The sequence below is a fragment of the Carex rostrata genome, chromosome 5, assembly GCF_964058835.1.
Source record: "Carex rostrata chromosome 5, lpCarRost1.2, whole genome shotgun sequence".
Classification (NCBI taxonomy): Eukaryota; Viridiplantae; Streptophyta; class Magnoliopsida; order Poales; family Cyperaceae; genus Carex; species Carex rostrata.
The window spans coordinates 12887508-12907459 of NC_135922.1; the positions used below are offsets into that span (position 1 = coordinate 12887508).

General features: G+C 34.8%; 2 protein-coding genes across 2 annotated transcripts; one reads left to right on the top strand and one right to left on the bottom strand.

The window, feature by feature from the left end:
* Positions 1 to 1137: 1137 nt before the first annotated feature.
* On the bottom strand, positions 1138 to 7172 carry GPDHC1 (6-phosphogluconate dehydrogenase family protein). Its single transcript, XM_078302882.1, has 7 exons — positions 6271 to 7172; positions 5561 to 5768; positions 4380 to 4711; positions 3633 to 3854; positions 2648 to 2895; positions 1921 to 2060; positions 1138 to 1428 (listed from the first exon to the last, which is right to left on the bottom strand). The coding sequence occupies exons 1-7, from the start codon at positions 6422 to 6424 to the stop codon at positions 1305 to 1307; spliced, it is 1428 nt and encodes a 475-aa protein (XP_078159008.1). The 5' UTR covers positions 6425 to 7172; the 3' UTR covers positions 1138 to 1304.
* A 6350-nt stretch (positions 7173 to 13522) lies between these two features.
* Positions 13523 to 19798, top strand: LOC144554140 (TCP-1/cpn60 chaperonin family protein). The gene is made up of 14 exons (XM_078302392.1): positions 13523 to 13688; positions 14392 to 14652; positions 14981 to 15106; positions 15502 to 15705; positions 16483 to 16652; positions 16753 to 16888; positions 17081 to 17197; positions 17501 to 17620; positions 17714 to 17812; positions 17905 to 17994; positions 18083 to 18164; positions 18688 to 18776; positions 18876 to 18950; positions 19427 to 19798. Exons 1-14 carry the CDS (start codon positions 13674 to 13676, stop codon positions 19523 to 19525), a joined length of 1683 nt encoding a protein of 560 aa, XP_078158518.1. The 5' UTR covers positions 13523 to 13673; the 3' UTR covers positions 19526 to 19798.
* The last annotated feature ends 154 nt before the right edge of the window (positions 19799 to 19952 follow it).

Sequence of the window (19952 nt, forward strand, 5' to 3'; positions counted from 1 at the left end):
TTTTTATCGAGTACCCAATTAGTTAATGGATTTAAATTCGATAAGTTATTTAAACCCGATTCGATATTTTTTTGCCCTTCCCTGACGAAAATTCTGAGTCCGCCTCTAATCATGTACCATCAGAGGTGGATGGTAGTGAAGGGGAAAAGGGACTAAAAGCCCCATAAATTGAAATTTTGTAATTTTTGCATTCATTAAAATGAAATTTTTGTAATACTTCTTAGCCCCTCTTATAAAATATGCATCCAATGGTTTAAATCACGCCAATTCACCTATAACTCATTTCATGTACATTATAGAATCATATATTCAATTCAAGATATTCGATTTTAAATTATAAATTATAAATTTGTACTTGAAGTACAGTATTTCACTGACTCTTGTATTTGTGATACCATACCAAAAACAAAAAAAACCAAAAAAAAATTGATGCCTTAATGTGATTGAATAGAATTTTCATGCAGAGCCAGTAAAAAATTTCCTTTCTAAAGAAGAAAATGCTAAAATCCCTAGTAGAATGATGTTCTTTTTATAGACATGGAAAATCATTTCTTGCTTATATGTTAATTTTTCAGCAAGTATTTAAATGCCGCGACTGTCATGTCGCTCCTAGTTCATACAAGTTTCATGAGAATTTCCAAAAAAATAAGTAAAATAAGTAAAACCCAAAAATGTGTTCTTGTACTAGTACTATGTTCATAAAGACCAGTATCCTCTGTACCGATTCATTTGTTACAGATTTTGCACTGAACACAGAAGCTTCCAAATAAACTGAACAGTACTAGAAAATATAAATTTTTTATGTTAATTTTTTTTTCTCAATAAAACAGGGTGTCTCAGCTGCGTTTTATAGAACTATTTACATACTAATACATGAAAAATAGCTATTTTCCTGTTATACCCTCTGGGGATTCTACATTTCCTTTGCATATGCAATTCAACCAGTATACTGTTGTACCTTTCTTGACCTGGACCTTTTTAGGCATTTTTTTTTCCCATTGTTCCTGGCATGGTTATCTGTATTCAAAATTTATGTTATTTTAACAATGAGATAATGGTACACACAGGGGCGGAGTTAGAAAATTGAAATTGGAGATGTTAAAAAGATAATTGTAGCTTCATAATAGGCAAGCAACATTATTACTGAATATAGTTTCATACTTCCATTACATATATGTTTCTTATACATCACAAGGCCATTCAAGCTTGCTTGAGTTTAATTACCTTAAAAGAGAAAAATAAATAAATAAATAAATAAAAGAAATAGCTCTCAGCTATAACAAGCCATATATCAAACCATTTCTTTAAGGTTTGCCGAGAAGAGACGGCCTATAGAAGGCATGGCTTTGTGCCATTTCTATCCTTTCTCGTGGGTCGGTCACAGTTTCATCTCGCAATGCTTGAAGAATATCCTTCGGTAACAACTCCCTTTAAAAAATAAAATCAAATTCAATCATGTTATGTGTCATTTACCATTATCACACAGGAGCGGATATGGGTGCTAAGCCACCCTAAGATTTTAAAATTTTAGTTATGTATATTGAAATTTAATTGGATTTTATTTTTTTTAGAACATTTTATATAGTCTAGCCTCCCTCATAAAATATCACATGTCTATTTATAGCCTAGTGGTTAGAGCTTACTTTGTGGTTGAGGAGAGCTTGGGTTCAATTTCTATCAACAACATATTGTTTATTTTAATTTTAGCACCCCCTATCATGAATTTCTAGTTCCGCCCCTGTTATCACATGGAAAATTTGGAAGAAAAGTACCTAAAAAAGCCAGGTCAAGAAAGGTACAACGGTACACTGGTTGAATTGCATATGCAAAGGAAATGTATACAGTGCCCAAAGGGTACAATGGTAAAATAGCTCTTTTTCATGTATTAGCAAGTAAATAGTTCTAAAAAATGATTTTAACCTTTTGATAAGTATCTTGTAAAGTCTTTTAAGGATTGGGCAAAGCTCGGCAGGAGCGACCGGCTTGTTTTCCTCGGGATGTAATACACTCAGACTTGGTTGACTCAATAGCTCATAAAATGCACCAATTGCTGACACACCCTGTTTTATTGAGAAAAAAAAGTATCAACATAAAATGTTTATATTTTCTAGTACTGTTGAGTTTATTTGGAGGCTTAAGTGCTTAGTACTAAATGTGTAACAAATGAATCGATACAAAGGATGATGACATATTGTTAGTGCAAGAACACATTTTTGGGTTTTACTTATTTTGTCTTATTTTTGGAATTTCCTAATGAAAAACGTGTATGAATAAGGAGTGACATGACAATCGGGGTATATTAGATATTTCTTGAAAAAAATAACATACAAGCAAGAAATGTTTTCCCATTTTTCTAATAAAGAACATCTACCTTGGCCTTCTACTTGGGTAATTTTATCATTTTCTTCTTTAGGAAACTTTTACTGGCTTTGCATAAAAATTCCATGCAATCACACTAAGGCATCCAAGCTTTTCTCGGTATGGTATCACATATACAAGAGTCAATGAAGTACTGTACTGTAAGTATCAAATTCAGTTTTTTATAACAGTGAAAAAAATGGATATTAAAATTTCAGCGAAATTCTTTTTAAGACAAAATTGCCTAATTGTACAAAAATAACACTTTATAAAATCTCAGATGAAGTACCTGAATCATTCCTTTTCCTTTAATACTATCACCCATGTCAGGGCTGAGTTCTCCCTTTGCTAGCATTTGACCGTACCAGGCATTCCGTCCTTTTAGTAATGTCACATAAGTATCGGCCAGAAGCGGGCCCGCTAGCTTCTCTGGTTGTTCCGTCAGAAGGTGTGTTATGAAAATCATCTCCGATGTGCAGTGTGCAAAGTACACCGACTTACTTGTCGCGCTCTCATTAGTCAAAGCTGCCACCATTCCTACAAGCAAAGAAATGTATGCAGTAGATGGTAATTTTAGTAATTATATACTGGTATGAGGTATTAACATACTTTTTAGTCCAACTTTTTGTTTCCATTTTACTTTTCTGATTGAGGCTATGGTACTATGCATAGTGCGAATTGGTCCGTACTATGGATAATTTTTTTGTTTTTAAAGTTTAAATAGTCGATCTGAACCGTTCAACGTGATATCCATATGAAAATGTACTTGCAAACTAAATTTTACATTTTTCAGAATTTTTTTACTATTTTTGTAGATAGGTAGCGAATCACTACTTTTAGACAGTCTAGAAATTTTTTTTTTTTAAGAACCAGGCAGAGGCTGCCATGTGAATGGTCTAGAATTTTTAGATCAAGTGATTTTCTAGATGTCTAAAAAAATAATAAAAAAATTGTAAAAAATGTACAATTTGATCTACAGGTACATTTTTATATAGAGATCAGGTTGAACGGTTCAGATCAATTGTTTGGACTTTAAAAATGGAAATATGATCCATAGTGCGAACTATTATGTGCTATGCATAGTACCGTAGCCTCACTCTTGCTTTCCTGGCTAATTTGAGTATATACCTTCACAGCATAGGTTGGGGGTTTCAAAATCGGCTCAAATTGCGAACTGTGGGTTAATATTAGCTTAAATTAGGTTTCAATAAACACTTCAGAAAAAAATGTGTCAAATTGTTGTTAAAAGACTGACACAGAGGATCGATATTTACCAGCGCCAATGGCATAGACATTTTTAAGGCCCCCCATGACTTCATGTGTGACGAGGTCACTGTTATCCCACACAATAAAATGCGGTTGCCTTAAAAACTTGGCAAGAGGGTTTCGCCACTTATGGGACCCACATATTCGCGCATTTGCATACTCTTTGTTGTATATCTCCGCTGCAATGTTTGGGCCTCCAAGATACAGAATATTCTCCACTGGAACTCCCGCTACAAATAAGTTAAATAAAAAAATTATAAAAAAGGCCATGGAGTTCTATTTTGTGCCCCCTATAAAGTATTGGGTATTAGTATAAAATATGTCCCATCCAAGATAATTAGAGACCCACATTGCCCCTCCCTGTTGTAGGACAAATTTCTAGGATACCCTTCAAAACTTTGAAATTACCTCATATATCCAAACCCTTCAACATTTGTTACTCCCAGAAATGCATTTTTTGGGTGGAGGCTATTTTGTATTCACATCCCCTGAGATATCTCAAAATTTGAGTTGATATGTGGAAAATCTGGACCGTTCAAACCCTTTCTGCATGAATCTCAAAGCACAATAATACAGGCCCCGTGCATTCTGAATAAGCACCAAAAAAATTTGACCCAGCTTTATATTTAACTGGTTGAGATATTTCAGAGGATACTAGGCTGTTTTTGGGTTATGAGTTACCTTGTATCAGTATTAGTCTAGTTATAATCTAGATAGAGAAATAGAGGGGAAGAATAAAAAGAAAAAATAATTACTAGCAGAACTAATCATCTGAGTGGGAGTAATGATACGGGGCACCGGGTCAAGTGACGCCTCAATCCCCTTTGCTAAAGAAATAATCACGGGATACCCGATCCTCTCCTTCCAATATCTACTAATCTCTTCAAAAACCTCTCTCGTCTCGGTCGAAGGCAGAGCATTGACAACTATATCGGCATCCCATACCGCCTCTTGGAGGTTGGTAACGACTTTTAATGGACAAAGTGGCGTCTCAATCATGTTCAAGCAAAATCCGTCTCGAAGGATTTCATCAGCATAGAGGGTTCGGTCTCCTAGACGTGCCTCCACATATTTTAGGTACCCACAACTGGAAAAGATATTGTAAAAAGTTTATTAGGAAACTTGAGTGAGGCTACGGTACTACAGATAAATATTTTTATTTTTAAAGTGCAAATAGTGAACTGTTCAACATGATCAAAAATGTACATGCAGATTAAATTTTACATTTTTAGCATATTTTTACTGTTTTTCTAGATAGGTAAAAAATCACTACTTTTGAATAATGTAGAATTTTTAGATCAAGTCCTTTTTTACCTATCTAAAAAAATAGTAAAAAATTCTGAAAAATATAAAATGTGATCTACAAGCACATTTTCATATGAAGATCATGTTGAACATTTCAGATCGATTGTTTTTACTATTATTTACATTTTCATATTTGTGACATCAGTGAAGAATCTATGCTTGGGTGTAAGTTCATAAAGTAAGCCTGATCAGTAGAATCACAGTCAGGTTGAACCTAAAATATAGCGATTATGCATTCAACATGTAATATTTTGGTGTGAGTTTGCAAAATAAACTGACTAACTTAAACCAAAGTCAATTTTGCCAAAAAAAAAAAATATAGCTCAATCCAAATCACACACACAAAAAAAAAAAAAAAAAAAATGGATCACTTAATAATAAGTTGATAGACATGGAGATCAAGGCTAACTTGGATTATTTTGTTTCAATTTTGGACCAGAAGAATATCATTTACTGGCGTAAATGGCAAAATGGTAAAATATTAATTGGATACATCTTCTCCATCAATCTGATCCATGGATGCATGTTGTTTGCAGGTGCTAAAAGTTTTGGGCATTTCTTGCAAATGTAGAAAACTATTAGACTTTATTTGTAGAAGAAAAACACAAAATATATAAAGAAATGTATTTACCGGCGAATGAGGCGCCTGAGAACATCCTCTCTTGAGTTGATGACTTCAAACAAGTTCTTGGCTGTTGACCGGTCAACTGACCGACCGGGACGGCGCCAGATCCTGACCTGAATTTTATCCCTAAATTGCCCATAGGCATCTTGCAATAAAGCCGCAAAAACACTGCCCCATGCACCAGCACCAATTCCCACAATCTTCAATAAATCCCCTACATTTCAATCAAAATGATATAAAAGAAAAATTAATAAATGAAAATGATATAAACAGATGAGGAGTATACGACATACACGGTACCTAAATTCATGTTTTTTGATGGAATTGTTTTACCAGCATGGCGTATGCTGGTACCAGGCCTGACCAGTATGGTACCAGCTAGTGGGAGTTCTGATTTCGGCCATTTTAACTGAAAAATGTCTAAGGATCAGTTTAAATACGATCCATAAAACACCCTGGAACCAAAGTAACAAGCTATAAAATGGTGAATAACTCCGCTATAGTATTAAGCAAAATGTTATTCAAAATGAGATGAAAATGTAGGTATGTGTCCTTAGTTATTATTATTATTATTATGAGCCATTTTTATAGGAGTATGGCCAATATGTTATAAGCAAATGCCATATTGATCCTTGGTTTTCAAAAACCAATGAATAATAACTCCACCTTGCCGTCTCTGTAAATATAATTATATAATGATAAAATCAACAAATTACCTTCAGATTTACCGAGGCGGTGGCGAAACTCATCTAGCCGTTCCTCTGATGTGGCACTGGAGCCATTGCTCTGAGATGACCCGTTTGAGTGGGTGTGGGTTGACCCATTTGTGCGAGCAATTGGGGAATTGTTATTTTCTACACTGCCCACCATTATTAAAATTCTGTATATATTCCACTCAAATTGGGTGTTTGTACTATTCACCACAAATTGTAGGTTTTATAAGGATTAAATGAAGAAAATGATAAACCCAACAACTGTGATTTTGCTGAAATTCGATGAACTACTCTCAATTCTTCCAGTCCTACCAACCAAAACCTTAAATAATAATAATTAACACTACAAAATGGTCTCTTACCAAAGTATTCTCTAAAATATTTCAAACTGGAGGAGGAAAGAAGAAGACACTTGAAATTTTATAAATTTTCAATCCAAGCCCAAGCACTCAACTACTACCCCTTATAACACCTAAGTTTGACAGATCACCTCTTTCCTTAAAGCAAATCAAAATACAATAGTATTTAATAATACAATAATTGACCCTCAAATTGAGTCTCAGATATCTTGATCCCTGGAGAAAATGTTTGGTTATCCACCTCACCAACCAACAACCCAGTGCTCTCTCTCTCTCTCTCTTTCTGAGGTACATATAATCTGAGAAACTGAGTCAAGCGCAAGATAAGATGCAGTGAAGAATAGCTGGCACAAAGTGTGGTTGGAAAAAGCAAATAAGTAGTTGGGCTTCTTCAAAGAAATGCATAAATGACAAACAAACGGATCGGGTCTAGAGAGAGAGATAGCTTCTCTCATATCTTGGGATGAGAGAGAAGTTGGGTAGAGCCGTGGAGTCATTAAAGAGATACACTACAACTGTCCCAAACTTTAAATAGAGACTCTCTCTCTCTCCTTCTAACTCTGATAAAAAAAGAAGGTATCTTTTTTGGGTGAGATGCAAAAGAACTGGAAGGAGAAATGTACCAGACTGGTACTGATAGTTGTTTTCCCTTTTTCACCTTTTTGAGAAAATGTACCGACTATAGTTGTTGAACTTGTTGGTATTTACTGTTTTTTTTTATATGAGAGTACTGGAGACTGCAGTGGGGGTGTGTAGGGCTGGCAAAAAAAATGGAGGTTCGTGATTCGATTCGGGTTCGATTCGGGTTTGATTCGAGTTTAATTCGATTCGAAATGAGTTTGAATTGAAACGAATCAAACCAGGTTCGGTTCGGAATTAATTTAAACCAAACTCAAACCTAACCTGGTTCGATCGAAATAGGTTCATGATTTTTTTGTGGTTCGAATCTCATAAAATCACCGGCCACTCATTTACCTGATGAAATTAAAATCCAAGATAGAGAGTCATAATTTAATTTAGCCGACACTCCCTCGCTCTCAAATCTCAATAACCTAGTTCTCTCTCCACCTCTCCCTAACTCACTCTCCCTCTAGCTCTAAAATCTAGCCGATGCTCTTGGCGACTGGCTGTCTCTCCGGCTGTCACTCCTCTCTCCGGCCTAGATGACTATCTCTCCTCTCTCTTCGGTCGTCTCTCATAGTTCATACCAGGAAAGTCGTCTCTGATGTATTTTTTCATGAATAATTTTTCAACTTAAAAACACTTATTTCATAGTTTATACCGGTAAAAGGAAGCCATGTGAATTTTGTCCCGCGAAAAAAAAATAGTGTATAAACTACCGGTATAACTAGGGCTGCTAAAAAATAATTTAGTTCGTGATTCGATTCGGGTTCGATTCGAAAAATGTGTAGTTCGCAATTAATTCGATTCGAAATGAGTTCAGTTCGAAACGAATCAAACCAGGTTCGGTTCGAAATTAATTCAAACCAAACTCAAATCTAAAGTAAATTCGATTCGGTTTGGTTCGGTTCGGTTCGTTGCCACCCCTAGGTAGAGGTTTGCTAAACCCCTAACGGGTTGAGCCCGTTTTGCCCGACCCGTACCCGTTACCCGTGGTACCCGTACCCGTTGCCCGGGTACAGACGGGTAGACGGGTACGGGTAATAAACGGACCGGACACCCCTATTTTGAAAAAAACCCATTGTACCCGTACCCGTCTACCCGCCAACCCGTACCCGCCTACCCGTACCCCTATACCCGCCTACCCGTACCCGTCTACCCGTACCCGTTACAAAATTTGAATTTCAAAATTTTTTTGGCGGCACCCCTATAGAATTCAGATCCAGTGCAATACCTGACTTAGTAGAATGAGATCTGAGGCATCAATTTTAATTTGGCATGAATCTCAAAACGGACCCCTATATCTAAACTCCATCCATCCATGTCCTTTAACTTGGCACGAATCTCAAAGCATACAAATTCAGAAAAAAACAGAAAAGAAAAAAAAAAAAAAAAAAAACCCGCCCGTACCCGTCAACCCGCAACGGGTACGGGTAATAAACGGGTAGGGTAGAGGTTTTGGGAAAACTACCCGTCTACCCGTTGCGGGTTGTACCCGTACCCGTCCTACCCGTCTACCCGCCCTACCCGTTACCCCTAACGGGTTACCCGGAACGGGTCACGGGTAACCCGTTAGCAAACCACTACCCCTAGGGGTGTGCAATGGTGTTAAAATTTTAAATAAATGTTGAAAGGTATTGTAGAGTACATAGTACAGACAAAGTGGCAGAGGGAACCAAAGAACTGCTCGTGTCTCATGATCTCAGCGTGGATCATTTGTGGCGAATATTATGTAGTCCAGCTTGGTGCTTCGCTGAAAAGATTGTTAATTTTTTGACAATAAAGTGTTGTCACCAAAGTAAAAATAATTATAAATAATACAATTATATTTGCCGCTCTTATTATTCAGAAAAAAATAGACAAATATTTATTCTGATTCATCTGAGTGTTTATCTTGACTAAAGAAAAGTATATTTTAAAGAGGTTCGAAAGATGAATAATATATTTTATTCAAAGCTAAAATACAACGGTGAGTGTTCATTTCTGTTTCAAATTAATGTATATTCTAACTGTAGTCCAATGTTCTCAATAAAATTTAATTAGAAAAAGTTGATCCGAATTTGAATCTCTAAGGATACCTTTGAATGAAATGAGAATAGCTAGAATAGAGAGCTATTTTAGAATATGAGCTATTTGGAATAATAATGTGCATTCAATAGATATTTTTGTTATTCGGAATTGTTAAAATAGCTGCTATTCTCTATTCCTTGTAAATGTTGGAATAACTACTATTTGAAAGTGTGAAGAGAGAAAAAAAAAATTTCTTTCTCAGATTTTCGTTAACACAGTCCCGAAATTATAAAATTAACACCACTTCTGTTATCTCTACGTTGTGACAATTCATTTGAGACCCCACTTGTCTATCTTTCCTCTTAATTGGCACTTTGTTAACACTATTTTTTACCGGTTACAACTACTCATTATTCCAAATTTACAATCCAAACAATATTTTTACTAATCTGAATAGCATCAGTTTTATGCTAATATGAAAATTACTAATTATTTTCAATTCTCATTTACTATTCTTAAATTTCACTTATTTTAATTTCCATTCAAACGTACCCTAAGTAATTAATGGCCGAATTTTTAGATAAAGGACGAGGTTCTCTTCCTGTCCATTTTCTTTCATGCTCGACTTTATTATTATTATTATTTTGAAATAAAAAACGAAACCTCGTTTTGCATGCTCAACAAAGGCAGGACTGTCAAAAAAAAATATTGTAGCTCGTGGCTCGCTCCAAACCGTTCGAAAAAATTTGTAAAGTGACTAGTTCGATTCTGGTTTGGCTCATCTTGCACGAGTTTAAGCTTGTATCTAAGTATGATTCAGCTTGTATCTAAGTAATCAACGCGCGACTCATTAATAGCGTAGTCAAAAAATTTGTATTCATCTATAGATAATTTCCTGTATCGGAATTAGGGGTAGGGGTGTCAATGACACCCGTTTACCCGTTTACCCTACCCGTATCGTATTCGATAAGACGAGTATGGATAAGGTATTTTTTTCGTTAGTTTATTGAGTATGGGTATGAGTAAAGATTTGTTTTCGTTAGATAAACGGGCATGGATACGGGTAAAGATTATTTCGTACCCGTTGGGTAATGGGTAATTATATGAAATATATTATATTCAATTTATTTTTTTTTCTTTTTTTTTCGTATTGTTGTATGCATGTATCAACACTAGAGACATATATATCAACAAATTCATTTTCTTGGTTTATTCCTTATTCATCGTTATTGTCTTTTTCTCAATTCTACAAATAGAAATATTCCATGTTTCAAAGAAAATATATCTTCACCTTATTTTCTGGCAATAATGTATTGTTTGGTCCAAATAAGTAATCCATTAATGTCAGCTCAGGTGTTAGCGTCTGAATTTTGCATCACATGTCAGCTTTCTCAAGGTTATACTATGAATATATATATTTAATAATTGAATGAGATGGAATGAAATGTTAGAAGAAAGAATGTAACAAGTGACAAAATTGACCCTATGCTGTCCGAACCATTATATTAGTATTTTCGTTATTCGCCCACTACCGTTTCGTTACCCGTTAATCATAACAGGTATGGGTAGGGTAGGGTAAGACAAATTCTTAACGAGTATGGGTAGGGTATGGGTAAGGTCAATTCTTAGTGGGTATGGGTATGAAAATGGTTCCACCCTCCCCGTATCGTACCCATTGACACCCCTAATTAGGGGTGTCAATGGCATCGTTTTACCCGTTTACCCGGCGGACCCATGTGGAACCAGAGGGGGATAGGCGTCTTCTCTAGATTTTGAGTTTTAATGGTAATTTGTCGATTTCGATCGACTCTGCTTTTCTCTGGAAATTTTTTTGTTCCTCTCTGGATGTTTAATTTCTAATTCGGGTTAAATATAGAGTTAAATATAGGGTTAAATATAAGGGTAAAGATTTTTTTTCGTTATCATAACGGTATGAAAATATCTCCACCCGACTCATATCGTACCCGTTGACACCCCTAATCGGAATAGACAATATCTCATATCCATATGAGGTTTATACTGATTTTTTAAATCAGAAGTAGATAATTATCTATCTCTGATTAAACGTGACTCCATCATTACAATTTACAATATTATAAAGAGGAGGGTTTCAATGCCTCATGCCTTTCATACCTCATCATATCTCATATTTTATATCTTCATTTTCAAACCTTAAATTGTCGATCCGAACCATTCAGCATGATATATATACTAAAATATGGTTGAGGATGAAATTTTATAATTTAAAAAAAAAATTTACTATTTTTTAAGATAGGTAGAAAATCATTGTTTTTTTGAACGGTCCAAACATAGTGATTTTATACATAGCTTAAAAAATAGTAAAAAAATTGCAAAAATTATAAAATTTTATCTCCAGATACATTTTAGGACAAATATTATATTGAGCGGTTCGAATCAACCATTTAGACTTTAAAAACCAAGATATAAAATATGAGGTATTGGATCCCTCCTCCATTATAAATTGATATTTTTTTTGCTTATGCGTGACTCATAGCACAAATAATTAAACTGATTCAATTCAACTAAAATCAAACTCGATCTGACTCGACTTGACTCGATCGGTTTGCAATGGACAGACTACCAAAATCGACTTGGCTTGCTAGGGACGGGATTACATTATGCATCCTTAGCTGAGTTTGTTTTCTTATTATAATTACATCCAAAATTGGAGGGACGAGGTAAGAAATACTGAGATCGGTAAGGATGAAAAGGTTAAGGGTACTCGTAATTAGTTTTGCTTCATTCAAATGAAATTATATATTAAACGGAATAAGAAATCCTGTTCTTTAGTATTTGAAATTTCAGCTGTTAATTTTCTAAAAGTTTAATCCGAATTTCATGCTTATTTTTAGAAAAATCGGTTAATATTCATTCTGGCATGACATGACTAGACGCAATTACTGACACACTCAGTCCCAAAAATACGGAATTCATATGCTTTGAGTTAACTCAAATATTGAGTAAAGATTTGGACCATCGATTTAGATCCACACTGATATTAAAAAGCTATGTGCATTATAAGCGTGAGTCGAATTGACCATAATTACTATTGTACGGTACAAAAATTAACTCAAACAATATATAAAAAATATATTATTTTCATAAAATAAAAATATCATAATCAATGCAAGTATGTTGTAACTTGTGATGCGAGAATGTAAATCCTGAGATACTTTCTTGTGGTAAAACAATAATAACAAGAATATGTTATTCTAATTCGTTGATATTTGTTGAGATTTGTGCATGAAAAACTTATTTTATTAGAATTCGTACATAAAAAAAAATTGAACAATTAAAATCGAAATAACAGATTCCTGTTATTTTCAAGAAATAGCAACATATTTATTTCACATTGTGTTTGGTACATGGAGAAAGGAAAATATAGAGAATCAAAGAGTTCATTTACTCTAATTGGTTGCATGTTGAATATTTTTTTAGGATCCCGAATTCAATAGAAGGAACAAGATATGGAATTTTGGATTTATTTTCTTCTGTTAGAAATCTACAAGAAGCAACGTGAATTCCATATCTCGCCCATGTTTGCATTTATTTTCACAATTGATGTTTGATCTCAGCCGTCCATCACTGTATAATTTTCTAGTTTTCACTGTTCTTCCCAAAAAAACAATTAGTAGTCAATTATCAATAATGTTGAAAGCTTAGTTGCTATTAATGCTGTCTTTTGCTATGGTAGCTTAACAATTAACAATACTATTGAAAACTGTGCTTAATTTATATTCATCTTTTGCACTGATTCAAACTGTTATTGCATCGAAAAATATTACTATTAATTTCAGAAAACTTATGCATTAAATGGAATACTCCGGTCCGGGAAAGACGCAACAAAAAAAAAATAAAAGGAGCCGATAGTAAAGTTACTGAGGACATGGTATTGTCTTGTCAACGTATGAAAAAAATTCTCATTTTAAAAGGGTATAGATGAAAATGAGCATACATTAAATCGATATTTTCAAGGGTTAAAGATTTTAACAGTGTAGTTTTCGCTTCATGCAGCGCATTAACTATAGAATCGAAACAACGCTGCATATGGTTCGTGCTCTGCATGAAGTCAAAACGCCCTGTTAAAATCGTTACCCATTTTCAAGGGAGTTGAAGAGGAAATGGGCCAATGACTACTATTCTCCAATCAAAGGCCCACTAAATAATAAGGCCCATTTAGGTTTTTATTAACGGGTCAAAGGATGGCATTCAGACCCGACCCGTTTATAGCCCTAAGACGCGAGGCATTCGCCATGGCCGCCAAAACCAAAAGGCTTCGCTAGAAACTTCTCTCAAAACCCCTTCTCTTTCTTTCCGACTTTCTTTTGGTTCTTACAAGCTTCCTATCGACAGTAAACCCTCTCTTTTGCGTGCAATCTTCTCGCCTCGCCTCCAATGGCGTCCATGATGGTAAGTCTCTCTTTCTCTCTGTCTTTCTCTGTTTTTCTGAAATCGGATCTCAAGTGGCCTTCGTGGTGTTTTGATCTAGCGACTCGTCGTTGAGATCGTACACTGTGTGCACCAAAGGAAGTTTTGCTTTTGCTCCTCGGTTCAAGGTTTTAGTTGAGTGATCTTTTACTCGGTGTATCTTGGATTGGGAAATGTATAATCTCAAGCTGTTACTATTTCACTCCTCCTTTGTTTTATGATCTTCATGCATGTATTCCACTTATTATCATTATTATTGCTGTTTTAGAATCAAGTTGCTATTCTGTTAGATTCCTTTTACCAAATGTAAACCCTAAACCTCAGTGCAGCTTTAGCATTAATTAAGATCCGTACAGATGCTTCTGGATAGAACTTAGCCTATCTTCAAATTGTACATTTAGTGAAGAACATTGAGTATTTGTGAAAACTAACTGCCATCAAATCTCACTTGCACCAAAGACCCGTCTTTGATCTCGCTCTCCAAGACAATGTCTAGGAAAAAAATCAGCATCTGTATAAAATTATATATGGTATTTGAAGTACTATAGATCCATGTACTAAAACAATTTTTTTTGTTTTTATATTTTAGCAACCTCAAATAATACTCCTGAAAGTGGGTATGAATTATATATGATATTTGAAGCACCGTAGATGCATGTACTAAAACATTTTTTTAATACTGTAGCAACCTCAAATAATACTCCTGAAAGAGGGTACAGACACGGCACAAGGTAAGGGGCAACTCATAAGCAACATAAATGCATGTACAGCTGTGGCAGATACTGTGCGAACAACCCTGGGGCCCCGTGGTATGGACAAATTGGTGCATGATGACAAAGGCAACACCACAATATCAAATGACGGTGCCACAATAATGAAATTGTTAGATATAGTGCATCCAGCTGCTAAAATATTAGCTGATATTGCCAGATCACAGGATTCTGAGGTGAGTGCAGATTTATACTTTTGATACAGGGAAATTTGCACTAGAACATACTTTTCTTAGTTATTACGGTCTGTATCTTCACATTGTTTGAAGAAAAACTCAATTAACTGGTAGACTTGTATCTTTCGTCTTTTGATATGATTACTTAGATAGGGTTTAATTTTTTCACAAAATACTGGAAACTAGGGGCTCTTTCTGTAATCCTTTGATTTGTGTTTTGCTGATTTCGCATTTGCCACAAGTTCTGAGTAAACCCAGTAATTACACATTTACACCATTGATAACATTACTTTTTTGTTACAATTTTTAAATTTTAAATATTTTTTAGGTTGGTGATGGGACCACCACTGTGGTGCTTCTTGCCGCAGAGTTTCTCAAGGAGGCAAAACCTTTTATAGAGGATGGAGTTCACCCCCACAACATCATAAGGAGCTATCGTATTGCCTCCACTATGGTTTGCTCATCTTGCTATATTTATTTTTCTTTACCAAATTTATTATTTTACTATGTTATATATATCTTTTAATTTTTTAAATGAGCAGTAGGATTTGGCATATATATTTTTTTAATTTGGCTATAAGCTACTTTGATGAAAAAGGTCAGGGTTACTGCTCTTTATGTCTGTATAAGCTGCTGTCTTCTGAAATGTGTTGCAACCATTATATCATGCAACTTTATGAAAATTATTAACCTGTTATTATATTTGACTATGCTACTCTAACTTGCAATGTTATCTAGAGTATTTTCTTATGCATCATTTACAGAAAATGAGAGCTAAGTGAGGAAAGAATAGTTTTGTGGAACAGCCTTTTGATATTAATTATCTATGTGAATTTCATTTTTTTTAAGGCATTAAAAAAGATAGAGGAATTGGCTGTAAGCATAGAAGGGAAGAGCCTGGAGGAGAAGAAACAACTCTTGTCTAAATGTGCTGCAACAACTCTTTCTTCGAAGCTGATCGGCGGAGAGAAAGAGTTTTTTGCCTCTATGGTGGTTGATGCCGTTCTTGCCATTGGAGATGATGATAGGCTTAATCTTATTGGCATGAAGAAGGTATATGTCACCTAGGATTTATATGATCTGTGGTTTGATATTTAGGTTTTGTGTTCTAGTACTGTCCAAATTATCTCTGATACACGATTAGTTACCGAGTAAATACTTTCTTAGGTTTTGATATAGTAAATTAAATGTTACATCTGGTACCAGTCCATGTGTGTCAGGCTGTCAGAGATTCAGGTTGATTGATTGGCTTGAGAGGAGGTTTGTATCTGATACGTGCTTCTGTTTTATCATATCAATTTAAGTTGATTCAAATGTCTCATTTTTTCATGTCTTCATTATGCTTCCACTTTTTAATTCATAAATAACAAGAATTCCAAAACTCAAATGACACAATAAAACTGCTTGATGTGATCTTATATTACTTCCGCTACATAAAAAAAATCATGTCCTTTGGACTTGTTTGGCGGGAACCAAGAACTTGAGAAATTTACATTGTCAGCTGATGCTTACAAGCTTGATGCCTCATAAAAACAATGTCATGATTTTAAATGAGCATGTAGAAAAAGTGTAGGTCACATCTAACGGTTAATTTTTTTATGTGAGTTTTGAATTTTGAACTATTAAAATTTGAATATGGAGCATAGTGGAGGCACCATGGAAACATGTGAACCCTGCTCAGTTTATTTTTTTATTTCAGATTCTTCATAGGGGAAAAATTGTGCAGTTTACCTTAATAGACAGTGATATTTCAAAGGGGGGATTACTTAAGTTTTTGTACATTTGCAGTCTAACTCAACTGTGTATATCTATTTGTGTTCTTTTCTTCAGGTTCCTGGTGGTACCATGCGCGATTCATTTTTAGTGAAAGGTGTTGCCTTTAAAAAGACATTTTCTTATGCCGGGTTCGAGCAACAGCCTAAGAAGTTCTTAAATCCGAAGATATTAGTACTGAATATAGAGCTAGAATTGAAGTCAGAAAAAGAAAATGCTGAAATTAGGTAAGGTTTAACCCCTTTTCTCAACAAACATACTTTCTTTATGGTAGTCGCTTCTTTAGTTGAAACTGTGATTTATTATTATTACTATTTTGCTTTCTAGATTGTCAGATCCTTTGCAATACCAGTCTATTGTTGATGCTGAGTGGAATATAATCTATGACAAGCTAGATAAATGTGTGCAAAGTGGTGCTAAGATAGTGCTATCGAGATTAGCAATTGGTGACCTGGCGACTCAGGTATTTATTCCGTCCTTATTCCTGAAAAAATGTTACCATTACACAAAGTGGGACCAAAAATGTAATGACTATCACTAGTATTCACCAAGTTTGATTTTAGATTTTGTAGTGATTATATTACAAGTGCACAGCAAGTCTCTGATGGTGGTTGAATTAGTGAGATAACTAATGAAGTTGTAATTTACAAAACAGTATTTTGCCGATAGAGATATATTCTGTGCTGGCCGTGTAGCAGAGGAGGATCTGCAACGGGTTGCTGCTGCTACTGGTGGGACCGTCCAGACATCTGTCAATAATGTCATTGATGAGGTTATTATTTAGGAAAAATTTAGAATTCTATTTCGCTGTAATTTTAAAAATATCATGTACAAGGAAAATCAGAGTGAACTATCATTTGTTTTTACCAGTATTTCCCCCCTATTTTTTCAAAAGGCACCTTACAGGAATGCTTAATTTAGTTGTTTTTAGTTGCTATTGGATTTGTTCTTTATTTTTATAATATAAGTTAGTAGGAGAAAGGTTGCCTCTACCATATCAATTTCTTTTCAGTGTGTATAGGATGTGATTGAACTTGGATCTAATAAGTGGTGTTTTTTTTATTGTTGATATAAGGTTCTTGGCACATGTGAAGTTTTTGAGGAAAAACAAGTCGGTAATGAGAGGTTCAACATTTTTAGTGGGTGTCCCTCTGGCCAGACTGCTACAATAGTTCTTCGTGGCGGTGCTGATCAGGTGTGGTGTTGTTTCAAGAATTATAATCGAAGTACTTGGATTACTTGTTACTTTTGTTTGACTAATTATATTATGAATATATCGATGATATAGTTTATTGAGGAAGCTGAAAGGAGTCTCCATGATGCCATTATGATCGTCAGAAGAGCTGTGAAAAATTCGACCGTGGTGCCCGGTGGAGGTGCTATTGATGTATGCAAATATATGCTCTGTAAATTTTATAGTTTGTAGGGCATGTGCATTTTCTCTTGAAAGAAAATGATTTTTTATTGTTTTGTTGTCAGATGGAGATAAGCAAGTACCTGAGACAGCATGCCCGCACAATTGCTGGGAAGTCCCAGTTGTTTATTAATGCATATGCCAAAGCCCTTGAGGTACTTTACGCACTGTGATTTGATTTCTGAAGTTGGTAATGCTTTAACACTGCCTTAAGCAACTTATAGCGGATTCATGATTTATCAGGTTATCCCACGCCAACTCTGTGACAATGCTGGGTTTGATGCAACTGATGTGCTCAACAAGCTCCGACAGAAACATGCATCTGGTTGATTTCTTTGATATAAAACATCATCATTTTGCATGATTATTATAATCATTATTGAGTGAGGCTATGGTACTATTGCATAGCACATATGGGTCTGTACTATGGATCTATCTCCATTTTCAGAGTCCAAACAATCGATATGAACCGTTCATCATGAGGAACATATGAAAATTTATTTGTAGATCGAATTTTACAGTTTTTATAATTTTTTTATTATTTGTTTGGATAGGTAAAAAATAACTTGGATCTAAAGATTATAGACCATTCAAATGTAGTTATCTTCTACCTATCTAAAAATATAGTAAAAATAATTCTAAAAAAACATAAAATTTAGTCCGCAAGTATATTTCATGTGGAAATCACGCTGAACAGTTCAAACTGACTATTTGGACTTTGGAAACAAAAACATTGATCCATACTACGGACCAATCTGCACTATGCATAGTACCATAGCCTCACTCATCATTATTGCAGTTTTCTTGATGTTATTGATATTTATTTACTAATCATATTGTAATGACAGGTGAAGGCGCAAACTATGGAGTTGACATAACTACAGGTGGAATAGCTGATTCATATGCCAACTTTGTGTGGGAACCTGCCGTAGTAAAGGTACAGTTTATTTATTAATTTATTGGTTTATAGTGTTTCCTGCTTTGTTGTTTCAAAATTTTGTAAAAAGAATGTGCGTATCTTTTTCACCTGTTTCAGATAAACGCTATAAATGCTGCCACTGAAGCTTCCTGTCTTATTTTGAGCGTGGATGAAACTGTAAAGAACCCTAAGGTACAACTTTGTAAACAGACCCGTGTTATTGCTGTTACTGTTTTCTTTTTGAGGTACTGTGCTTTGGGAAGTAAAGAGGCTGTTTTACCCCCCCCATATCTTATTTTTCAAAGTTCAAATAGTCAATCCGAACAGTTCAACATGATATGCATATTGAAATGAGCTTGGAGATCAAATTTTACATTTTTGTGGAATTCTTTACTAATTTTTAAATTTTTTTGAAAATCACTGTTTTTTGGAAAATTATGGACCATAATTTTTTTTTGCAAAAAATATAAAAAAAATACTAAATTGTTTCCAAAAATTGCAACTCCAAGTACATTATAATATTGAGATCATGTTTAACGGTTCAAATCGAATGTTTGGACTTTGAAATCACAAAATATGGGCGGAAAGTAAAACATTTACTTCCCAAAGCATGGTAGCCCACCTCTTCGTTTTTGTTAAATTTCTTAATTATTAATGAACTATGTCAGTCTGAGAGTGCACAAGGTGAGGCAGCTGCTAGTGCAATGGCTGGCCGTGGGGGCCCTGGTATGCGTGGTCGCGGTGGCCGAGGCATGAGGAGACGCTGATTGACTGGTTGAAAAGCATTGTTCTTCTTTTGCCTTTTCTTACCCCTAGCTCCTGTCGGTGGGGCCAGATTTTGGATTGGTGTTTAGACTTGATTTGTAGTGTATCACATTGTGTGAGACTTTGTTTTTTTTTTGCCCTTTTTATGATCTAGTGCAGTGTTTTGAGGGAAACAGAGCAGATACGTGTCTTTTTGTATCTTTATATAACTTATTAATTGTGTCAACGTGGATTGCATGCCTTTAGTTAAAGTTGTATTGATATTTTGTTATTTTGTTATTTATTCAAATAACTATCCATATTGTTGAGATTTAAATTCGTATCGACTATTATAGATGTTTTCAGTAGTAAGTCCCTGATATAGAATTCTGTTTTGTCTGATCTAAAACAGGCTGTTCTGATGAACACGAGTGATTTTCTTAATCACAG